General features: G+C 37.3%; 2 protein-coding genes across 5 annotated transcripts in view; both read right to left on the reverse strand.

Moving 5' to 3' along the window:
- Positions 1 to 6,490, reverse strand: part of LOC123515704 — a 223,978-nt gene extending 217,488 nt beyond the window's left edge. The window contains exon 1 of the mRNA XM_045274525.1: positions 6,260 to 6,490. Coding sequence (XP_045130460.1) covers positions 6,260 to 6,307 — 48 coding nt within the window. The 5' untranslated portion in view covers positions 6,308 to 6,490. The remainder of the gene's footprint in view (positions 1 to 6,259) is intronic.
- Positions 6,491 to 9,919: 3,429 nt separating this feature from the next.
- LOC123515596 overlaps positions 9,920 to 12,500 on the reverse strand; it is a 291,197-nt gene continuing 288,616 nt past the window's right edge. For 3 of the 4 annotated variants that reach the window (XM_045274370.1, XM_045274371.1, XM_045274369.1), the window contains exons 5-6: positions 11,629 to 11,825; positions 9,920 to 11,256 (exon numbers count right to left, since the gene is read on the reverse strand). In XM_045274370.1, coding sequence (XP_045130305.1) covers positions 10,653 to 11,256; positions 11,629 to 11,825 — 801 coding nt within the window. In that variant the 3' untranslated portion in view covers positions 9,920 to 10,652. The remainder of the gene's footprint in view (positions 11,257 to 11,628; positions 11,826 to 12,500) is intronic. The other variant, XM_045274368.1, reaches the window with a different exon arrangement.

The following is a 12,500-nucleotide window of genomic DNA, read 5'->3' on the forward strand; positions in this document are numbered from 1 at the left end:
TATTATTATTATTATTATTATTACTATTATAAAAAGTTGACGAGTCTAACAACAATCGGTTTTTACTATTATTATTATTATTATTATTATTATTATTATTATTATTATTATTATTATTGCAATTATTATTACTGTTATTATTATCATCTTTACTTTTACTGACATTATCATTATTATTTCTCTTATTATTTCTGCTGTTACTACTACTACTACTACTACTAATAATAATAATAATAATAATAATAATAATAATAATAATAATAATAATAATAATAATAATAACACTACTACTACTACTACTACTACTACTGCCACTACTTCTAATGCTACTACTACTACTACTACTACTACTACTACTACCACTACTACTAATGTTGTTACTACTTCTACTAGTACGACTTCTACCGTCACCACCATTAGCTCAATGATTTTGGAATGCACAAGTAAAACACGCTTAGAACATTTCAGCTGCAAGGCGGATTTCTATTCAAGGCTCAGATGCTGATGGTTTTCTTCTCCGTTCTTTAGCCTCACTCTGCTCTCATCCCTTACACCCTCCGCAGTGGTTTGTCTGGCTTTTCCTGCAACGCCTTCCTCTACAGGGAATCTTTACATCCTGCCTCACCACAACGTCCTCTCTTCTGCATTAATTATAATTTACAATGATATTTTCTTGTTTCAGTTTTACCTTATGAACCGTACTTGATTATGCATCATCAAGTAATTGAAGCGTTGTATCATATATATTGAGTTTATGAATTATAGTAAGATGAGGTTTGAGAATTTTCTTGATTTAAATTTTACAAGAATCATTTCAGGATTTCCGGGTCGAGTATCGGTGGATAACAGGTTTCCTCGTCAGAATCTCTGAAATTTGTGAGCACCCAGGATTTTCTGCCTCTGAGGAAAGAGTTCAAGGAAAGAATACAGCTTTTCCTCCCTTTCAGGTTTCGAGACGAGGAAGCGCGTGTGTGGCTGGCGGAAATTTGTGAGCTCCTGGGATTTTCTGGTTCTGAGGAAAGAGTTCAAGCAAAGAGCACAGTTTTCCTACCCTTCAAGTTTCGAGACGAGGAAGCGCGTGTGAGGCTGACGGACAATACCAAATACCTGCATAACTGTTGTGCTGAACTTGTTTTTTTTTTTTCTCCCCACGGCTTAAGATACAAGTCTCTCTTCCTTCTTAGACTCCGAAACGATGAAAGGAGCGAGTGTGCAGAAGAAGAAGAGCCGACTCCTGTGAGCTTAGCTGTATCTCTTCCAAGATTATGCTGAGTCTTTCTTCTCTTAGAATTTCGGAAAGAAGAAGCACTTGCATGGACTTAATTTTAGTTCTTCACAATTTATGACAAGAGTTTTATCGTTGAGTTTAAGACATTGAGAAATGGGTGAGAAGGAGCACTTTTATGAACATAAGAAAGAACAGAAGAAAATGAGGGAAGCAGCAAGAGAACTGTCTACACGTGGCAGTCCGTCTATGAGCAAAGGTACCTAATTCCATCCATCATCCCCATCCATAAATTTGTCTAATCTTCTTTTAAAGCTCCCTATTGACTCAACATTAACAACATGATTACTGAGTCCGTATGGAATGTCAGGAAATACACACTGCTTCCAAGCAACTCTTTTACTGGTCTGGGATATATATTCTCATGTGTCAGGACACGAGTTTTCCGCTGCAGAATTAGAGGTGAGTACGTGATTCCTATGTACCTCTTATGAATTGAACTTTTAACAGTATCTCCTCTCGAGTCACGACATAAGTTTCCCTCTTGACTTTCGAAAAGGGAAAAACGCACGTGTGTATTGTTAAGTCAGCCTTATACTGAACTTAATCGTATCTCCTCATGCTTCACAACATGAGTTCCCTTCTCTAGATTCGGAGACAATGAGAAGCCCGCATGAGCGCACGTTTGTGTGTGTGTGTGTGTGTGTGTGTGTGTGTGTGTGTGTGTGTGTGTGTGTGTGTGTGTGTGTGTGTGTGTGTGTGTGTGTGTGTGTGTAAGATGATATACAATTCTCAAGTATTAATGAACAAAACTGCACGAATCACAAGATGTATCGGACAGCTTGAGCGGTCGTCACAACGGGGCACGAACACTGAGCATGACGCTATTCACACGAATCAATTCTCCCGGGAAGTGATGGAGAAAATCAGAGACATATATTAGGCCCGCCTTGCCCAACCCGAACACAACATGACAGGCGGCAGTCGTTCCAACGGCGCGATGCATAATATATCTGAAGCCAAGTGACCCGTCATCTGATGTGTCAGTTGGGGCCTCATACATGTGCTTTTAGTGGTAACAGATTGACACCCATAAATATGTCCGGAGCTCACCTAACCCAGCAAGGAGAGGCGGTGGGAGCGGCGCCACAGGGCGACTCCTGATTACTGTATATCAATCACTGGCAAGAAAATGTGAAGGGTCCGCGATCACAAACACACACACACACACACACACACACACACACACACACACACACACACACACACACAGTAAAATATAGACATGGCATATAAATTAGGAAACAGAACCACATGACATTACCTTCGCATGTGAAAGACATTACAAGTAAAAATATATATAATTAAACAAATACTCAGAGAGTAACCTAATCCATACATTCAAAACCTTAATTTTCCTTATTAATATTCCTATGAAAGGTTGCTTTACTTGAAAACAGAATTCCCACACGTCACACCGAAGAGCTGTGATACCCTTCGAGGTGTCACGTCAATTTATCAAGGGCTGAAGTTTCTAAAATTTTCTAGGGTTTTTCATGCAAAGCAGACATTTTCATGAGAGAGAGAGAGAGAGAGAGAGAGAGAGAGAGAGAGAGAGAGAGAGAGAGAGAGAGAGAGAGAGAGAGAGAGAGAGAGAGAGAGAGAGAGAGAGAGAGAGAGAGAATCATGGCAATGTTCTGACGCTTCGGAGTTGCAAGAATGATAGAGAGAAAAAGCTTAGACGAAATATACGAAATGAATGAAAAAAAAAACGTTGAGAAATTATCCAAATTGTCATTTTTGTCTCTATGGGATGCTGGTAAAACGAGATTATCATGATATGTTTTTGCAGAATAATGTGAAATGTGCAACTTACTTTTCTCAAATTTTAGATAATCTTTTTTCAACTTTACTCTACAGGGAGAAGCACCGTCGCTGAGCCGTTTTGATGTAATCGGTGTTGCTTGATGCCAAATATATAAAATTTATTCAGTACTTGAACCTTTTTTTTCTTCATACAAGCATTACTTTGCAGAGTTAGTTACATAGGCACAATACAATACGTGGCGCCCGGGAGAAGCCGCACTCACACAGGCTTCCCTCACGTTCTGGCTTGCCTCATGCCTTCATATATTTCCCTATAAGAGACTTCAATTTAAATGCTTAGCTCACCACCTTACTTGCACTCATATAATATTCCTTAGTATATAAGACATGTTTTATTTTTCTTAGTTATGCATCATTCATATAACATCATAGGGCGTAACTCTTCACTATGCTCGTGCTATGTTCGATATATATACTACACGAAGCTGCATTTTTTTTCCTTTCACCTATTGGTACACACTGACTTCAGGTTTTATTGTGTTGCTGTAGTGAAACACGAGAAGAGAAAAGAAACCCAAGCTAGATTGATTGATTGATATATATGTAGACATATAGATAGACGGAGAGATAGATAAATAGGCAGATAAACATACAAATAGACAAACATAAAGACATATACAAAGAGAAGTAATTAGGTAGAGATAAATATAGATAAATAGATAGATAGAAAGATACTTTGATAGATAGATAGATAAACACACTAACCTGATGCACAGAAAGACATATAGACAGATACACAACAGTGAAATGTGTTGACCAAAATTTCACAAACCTCAACAACAAAAACCCCGAAAAATAATGAAAATACAAAAATCTTCACACACAACAAAATCACTGCACCCCACAAATATTGATGATCGCCAACATAAGGGACGTAGATGCTGGAGACAGGTATGGTCTGAAGGAGATGCCTCAGCTTGGCTTCACACTTCAGTACCCACTCTATGTGGCCCGTCCTGGCTTGGAAATATTGCACACGTAATAGTGGTCAATATTTGTTTTGCAAAATATTCAGTTTTCATCAAGCGAAGTGAGAAAAAAAATTAGGCAGGAAAACATGGCAGAAAACTTGCATCCTCGTTGAAAAGATGACGTGAGAGTGTCGTTCTTGTACACGTGAAAAAAAAGAAAAAATATCTAGAAAAAAAACTTCAGCTTGCAACGACTGACACCAAACCGGAGTTGAGACATTGAGTAAAAAATTAGTTTTCTGTCTAACCTTTTCCTCGACATCCGCGATCACTCGTCCTCCACATTTTTCTTCTTTTTTGTTTCTTTTATCTTTTTTGCTGTGCCTACAGATTTGTTTTATATCAACATCGCTATGGTATAACGTAAACTTAACATGTGTTCATTTAATGCTAATGGTCAAACAGGAAGGCCATTTTGGCTGTGCAGCACTGAAAAGAATCTGGGCTGTCTACGTCTCTGTCTTAAAATGTTTATTCAAGCAAATAGAATCATCATGGTACTGGAAAACAAAAACATGAAAAAAGAACGGAGACAATTTTGGTGTTTCTTTTACGCTTATGATACTTAGCACAAGTTTCTTTTCGTCGATTATGTATTATTAGAATGATGAATGGCAAGAGTTAAGATGTGTATATTTACCTCGAGACTGTTATGTTTACATATATATATATATATATATATATATATATATATATATATATATATATATATATATATATATATATATATATATATATATATATATATATATATATATATATATATATATATATACACAGGTTTGCTTATCTATCCGAAAACTTCTTGAAAACCAATAAGTCCCCGTGGTTATTATTTCTGCAGCAATGACTGCGTTGCACCTTTTGTCTAACGTGTGGAAATTTACAGTGAATGATCAATGACACTTTTTATTCTTCCTCTCTTTGCGCAACAAGCAACAAACAGTGTGGAAATAGGTAAACATGAAAAGATCCTTAAGGAAAATGAAGATCAGACAAATTTATGGATGGAGATAAGAGATCAAAATAAGTAGATGTTAGGTGTATGCCAAATTGACTTTTTGATGGTTCTCTTGTTTTCTTTATGATATGTTCTAATATAAAGTCATAGACGTTAAAATCCAGCATCAGCTTGACAAGAACCAGCAGTAAGTGAAACTTCATGAGACTACACAATACATCTTGGTAAGGATCGGCGGGTATGACACGCAAGTAACACGAACAATACGTATTAAAACAAAACACAAAGATGATTGTCACCACCTTAGAAATAGCATAAAGCGATTGGCCAGGGTTGAACTGGCGAACAAGCCAGTAATTTTATAGATACTGGAATACGGGCACTCAGCACACCTGTTAATAATTTCTATTCTAGATGGATTATTTTTGTATTCATTGTTATACTGCGCTTTTTCTTTTCCATCTGTACCGCTAGATTTATCGTCGATTTGTCCTTTGTGCTTTCCTGTGTTGCTTGATAAGACTTATTAACTTATCGCTTTGAGATGAGAGTAATCAACCTCAATAAGTTCAAATTAGCGCGGGTCTCTTGGAGCTCAGGCATGTGGAGGCAAGTGGTGGTAGCCAACCTCACACACGTGGCTACTGCTTATATAACCAAACTGTTACTCGATGAAACTTACTGTTACTAGTGTATTATCATTATAATCACCAAAACACAGTATCAAAGAGTGCGTTTTGATGATAAAGAATACCAATGTTAAATATCAGTTCAACTCGTATATTCATCGCATCGGTTGGTACTCGCCACAGGCCTCCCTAGTTGCCATGTTCACCAAAGCTTCAAGATGACTTTTAAGATCTGATTGCTTCTCGGCCTTTTGGCTAAAATCAAAGTGTATTTATAAGATACTCGCTTTACTTATGAAGTCACCATCATGTTCAGGACCATCTTCGTATCTAAAGATAACTCAGCGTGACTAGCTTCACGATACAGAGCTACTACTAGCCTACTAGTTCGAAGATTCCTACTGTGGTTTTGGGGAGGGAATCAAATCACAAACAAATTGAAGCATTGATTCACCTCATTACACGCCTCATCAAATTATCAGATGCCAGAGAAGAAAACGATGATCATCACAGCAAGCAAGGAAAAGATAAGAAATAAATATCTGAGTTAAGAAGACCTGCGTTAACCAAGATTAGACCAGCTTACCTCAAGCCTATGCGTGGTCTCTCTTTTTATTCGTTCTTCTTCATTCATCCCTCCTACCAGCTCAGCTTCACTCCTCCTTTTTCCACATAAGTCACCGCTCTTTAGCACATCCTTCCACGAAACAGAAAACCACGAAGCACAACACTTATATGGTATTTGATGTGGTTTATCAGATTCACTTCTGTAACAAGCTCACGAAAGGAATGTTTAACTCCGATAGTCGATCTCACTCCTTGGTTTGAAACACTAGGTTATATACTGTTCTCAGAGAATAGAGATGACTGTTCAAGTAATCACATAAGTTTTTCATGTTAGTTGTATGGGATACGCGTTAACCTATTATCAGGGTCACAGATCGTTCTTTATCCAGTAAAACCTCACAACAGAGCAATTTAGAAGTACTCTGGAGTCGTGGTGAAACGCGAACACATGAAAATGCAATCCATCAGCTGCACCTTGAATTATATTAAATGAATATCCGAGAGACTATTGACTGGTAAAATAAAGATGCAATTTCTAACAATATGCAACTCTTTACAGAACACCTGATAAAGTACAGAATGAGGCTAGAGAAGAAAATAATAACGAAAGAAAACGTAACATATTTTACTTAACATGCTGCCGCATGCCACGCCACATGCCGTCTCCTGAGTTTGAGTTTTTGACATCTAAAGTTCATGAAGATGACCGAGCTAGAGAGATTGTACAAGAGTAATTCACCACAGACATGTAGCTAAGGTAAGAATTCTCGCTCGTCGCTACAATAAATGTCGACTGACTGAATGAACGTGACGGGTTCCGAAATGATTTTAAGTTTATCTCTATAGCACTTTTCGCTGTGACCTTCAGCATACTTGTCACAGATCATCTCTTTGTCACGCCACGCATTTCTTTGCCGGCCACATGATTGCTCGATTATTCATCTTGACCTTTGGAACTCGTCGCTACCACAGCACACACTCGGGTATAAATGTTCCATACCTGAATACCAAGTGACGGGATGATCACACGCACATCACAAGCCACTTATTATTAAATTCATGTAACCTTGTGAAGCTGATGGCCCCGGCCAGCTTGTGAAACGGCTAAAATTGGAAGTAGAGATGATAGTATGATAAGGATAATAATGATAATGATGATGCTAATATAAAAATGACAAGAATGATAATAAAAATAATAGAGATAATAATAATAATAATGATAATAATAGTAATAATAATAATAATAATAATAATAATAATAATAATAATAATAATAATAATAACAATAATAAAAATAATGATAATAATAAATATAATAATAATAATAATAATAAAAATTAAATAATAATAATGATAATAATAATAATAATAATAATAATAATAATAATAATAATAATAATAATAATAGTAACATTAATATGGATAATAGATAAAGTTAATAGATTAACAGGTTAACTAAAACGTATACACTCAGGAAACTACGAACAAATCCTCATGACCAGTAGAAACCAAAAAGAAAGAAAGACAAAAGGAAATATTTGAAAAAAATACTGTTAAATGTGCCGAATGATAAAAACAGATGGATAAATAAATTAATCACATGAATTGACACACACACACGCACACACACACACACACACACACACACACACACACACACACGCGGCGAGGCAAATGAGCAAGCCTCTTAATGTGTGCCCCCTGTTCACCTAGCAGTAAAATAGGTACGGGATGTAACTCGAGGGGTTGTGGCATCGCTTTCCCGGTGTGTGGAGTGTATTGTGGTCTCAGTCTTACCCGAAAATCGGTCTATGATCTCTGAGCTCGCTCCGTAATGGGGAAGACTGGCTGGGTGACCAGCAGACGACCAAGGTGAATTACACACACACACACACACACACACACACACTTCTTCAGTAAATAAAGAAATAATATATATATATATATATATATATATATATATATATATATATATATATATATATATATATATATATATATATATATATATATATATATATATATATATATATATATATATATATATATATATATATATATATATATATATATATATATATATATATATATATATATATATATATATATACATATTGAGTTAAGCTGCGCCGTAGATGAAACATTACCTTGAAAATGAAGGTGTTTGGTGGTGTTGTATGAGAAGACTGGCCAGTGGTGGTGGTGGGGAGATGGTGGTGGTGCGGTGGGTTGGGGCGGGACGGGTTTACGGGTGTAGGGGAAAGGTGGAGCTGGTACCCTGTTCCTGCCTGACCCGTCATGCAAGGGTGGAAGCCACCGCGCCACCACCACCTATTGGGAAAAACTTCATTTTGGTCATTCATGCAAGGGAGGGAGGGTCTGGCGCCGCCTTGCCCCGTGAGAGTGGCGGCCATTATCCCCGACCTGCTGACTGTTTCCTCCTGCTGAGGCTGGTGGCGGCGAGGAAAGTTCCCTTGCTATTTATCATTTATTTTGGTCTGCAGCAGTGGGTCTCGGCGCCCCAGGAGCGAGGGAGTCAGTGGTTGTGATTCAGTCCCAGCCGTGGACTTCCTTCCTCTTAGCGTCACTGAACACAAAACTAATAAATATTTAACCAAAGAGGACTTCCCTAACTTGGCGCCGTCCATTATTTTGTTACAGTTTATGATTAAAGGTGCATATATATATATATATATATATATATATATATATATATATATATATATATATATATATATATATATATATATATATATATATATATATATATATATATATATATATATATATTTATAATAACAAAAGATGTTGTATTTGGAAGACGATGCAAATAAAAAATTAAAGTAAGAAAAATAGTTTAGTATAATGAGAATGAAGGGGATTTTTTGGTTCTCTTTGGTTTTGTGAGAGCATAAAGTTGTGTTGGTAGGCGTTTCCAGCCTTCACTTCTTGCCCCTTTTAGTACCACTTACCGAAACATGGAGAACTCTGAATTACTATACATCTCTCTCTCTCTCTCTCTCTCTCTCTCTCTCTCTCTCTCTCTCTCTCTCTCTCTCTCTGACTTTCATTGCTTTCTACAATATAATACAAGGCCAAGACTCTAGCGGCCAACCGTGCTTCACTCAGTCATTGCACAGGCGGCTGCTGAGTGCCGGGGAGCGTGGCGGCGCCCGCCCATGGGTCTGGACAGCCGGTGCCCAATACTGGCCACAAACGCCTCCCACACTTAAATTTTCCTTCTGTTCTTGTCCATTTTCCACTTGCCAAGCCACTTTTTGTTGGCCATCAGCCGGCATTAATGTTGCTTTTTGATCTGCAGCGGGAACTAGACACAGATTATAGCCGATCTGCTTAGTTGTGTCATGGTGGGGCGGCCCAACCGCCCTGGTGTCCCCCGCCACTGCCTTCCCTCCACCAAGGCACCAGTCATCAGAGGGGACGCCTCGCCTCGTATGGTTAAACATAGTAAGGTAAATGATACAACTCAAATCATACGCAAACATAGAAGTTTTTTTTAAAAACTTCTGATACATAAGTACACTGGCGTTGTGCATATATATATATATATATATATATATATATATATATATATATATATATATATATATATATATATATATATATATATATATATATATATATATATATATATATTAATCTTTTTATTTATTCTAAAGAATACGAAAGAATTATTTGATATACGAAAATCCTCAGACAATATTGAGGATTTTCCAACTGAATACATATTATTTGTAATTATAACATATAACATATAAGATTTATATCTCTTACGTCCATTCTATCTGTTACTCTTACAAATAATGACACTAAGCAATATTGCCTTCCTCTCTGTTTTCTTTTCATATTAATTCAAGCAAAATATGAAAAATACTTCAACACTAAAGAAAATAAAATTCGCGGCAGATACCGAACACTGGCACAAGGGCGGCTGAAGGTCACACTGACGCCACGCCCGGGGAAAATTATTAAAAAAGAAGCAATGGAAAGAAAACCAAAACGACGACGAACCGAACAGTAATGAGCGAAACAGCGAGGGAAGGACAAACAGGACTCTTACAGAAACTCAACAGCAAAATGCAACAATACAATGGTAAATGAGATATGCCTATGGACCTACACTACGTGAACTAGTACAACAATTATACAATAAATTAAAAGAACAGTGCCAAAGGACATATTAGTGTGGTAATACTACGGCTACAGACACACTAGTGGAGATCAGGAAGGTACCCGGGAAATCAGCTAAACCTAATTTACAGCTTAAGCTTTTGAAATGCCAGCCGGTGAAAACTGAGAACTACTTTTGTATGACATGATTTTTGTGTGTTTGTGTGCGTGCGTGTATGTATGTATGTATGTGTGCGTTTGTGTGTTTATATATGTGTGTGTCAGAGGGCATGAGAGGCCGGCTGGTGGAAAATCTTGGAAATTGCAATGGTTGACGTTTCCCCCGGCCACAGCCACGCGTAAGGAGGTACCTTTCTACCTCCCCTGATAACCTTGGGTTCGTTGAATACCGCCGTCAAGGGAGTTCCTGCCTCCGTGTCCAGCCTCTTGGCTAACGAACCCTCCGGCCTGTGTGTGTCACGTATAGGGGATGAGGTCTGTGGTTGCAATGCAGGGAGTGTAAAGACAAGTGGTTTTGAGTCCTTCCTGACACCGCCAAACCGTGGAGGCTCTATCACTTGCAAAGCCTCATGGCGGGACTCAGAACCTACACTATCAATATCTATAAACTTCGGGAAAACTACTCGATCCTCGTCACTTACAGTGTTAAGGTCTTCAGCTAAACGCTTCAGGTTCTGGATAGCTAGTTTAATGTTTCTTGAATTCTGTGAAGCAAGAGATTCCTTTTGAAGTGCCTCGAGTGTCTTCAGAATGCGTTTCTCCTCCAGGCGGTCACTCCTAAGGAAGGGTGTGTCGTCTAGGGCGGTGAAGCCTCTCAGGAAGATGCGTGTGGGGACTGGGGTGGAGCTGGGGGGCGGGACTGTCCTGGGCGCGGGACAAACTGTTACTTACACCGCTCCTGATGGGTGTAAACGTAACTCTATTCGCATGCATCTACTATTTAGTGAAATATCAAGTAATTAAAGTTAAGAAGAAAGTTTAAAATAATGACCAATAAAATGACACCTTCGTTCAGCCTTTTCTTCCTACGATTCATGTCCAAAAAAATCGGCATTGCATTTTATGTAATGATGTGTTGAAAAATTAATCCTTCTTTCTCATTTAAACTTCATCTACGGTTTATCTACTCCCTTACTTTTGATTATGAAATATACACAACCCAAGAAAAATGGTCTACAATGTCATCAAATTTATAAAATAGAAAACAATAAATCTAAAGATTTTGATCTCACTTACCTCTGCACTGTACCTTTCTCGAGAATCTTGACAGGGAACACCACTGCGTCACTGGAGGGCGAGGGTCTCTCTTCCCTTGGAGCTGCAGGACCCACGTTTGAGAAGCTGGACGTCTCGAAAGAAGATGAGGACGAGGGTGACTGTAGAGGCAGCTGGGAGATATCCGGCGTGGCCACAAGCGCCTCTACGTGCCCCGTCTGGCGGCGACCAAGAGATTTACAATGCATTAATCAGATTATAAAACACCATCATATTTGGAAAGTCGATCAGGCAGTCAGCTGCCGGCGTGTAGTAGGTATGCGAACACATGCCACATGTGGCTGGATCAAAGTTAAAAAAAAATTGATACACTGTATGTGAATATTTGATGCTGTTGACCAAACTTTACTTTCATATATCAATCCACTTTGTATTGTTCGTGGTGTGTGTGTGTGTGTGTGTGTGTGTGTGTGTGTGTGTGTGTGTGTGTGTGTGTGTGTGTGTGCATATATATATATATATATATATATATATATATATATATATATATATATATATATATATATATATATATATATATATATATATATATATATATATATATATATATATATATATATATATATATATATATATATATATATATATATATATATATATATATATATATATATATATATATATATATTTATATATATGCACACACACACACACACACACACACACACACACACACACACACACACACACACACACACACACACACACACACACACACGTACACACATATATATACATATATATATATATATATATATATATATATATATATATATATATATATATATATATATATATATATATATATATATATATATATATATATATATATA

The sequence above is a fragment of the Portunus trituberculatus genome, chromosome 39 (genome assembly GCF_017591435.1).
Source record: "Portunus trituberculatus isolate SZX2019 chromosome 39, ASM1759143v1, whole genome shotgun sequence".
Lineage (NCBI taxonomy): Eukaryota > Metazoa > Arthropoda > Malacostraca > Decapoda > Portunidae > Portunus > Portunus trituberculatus.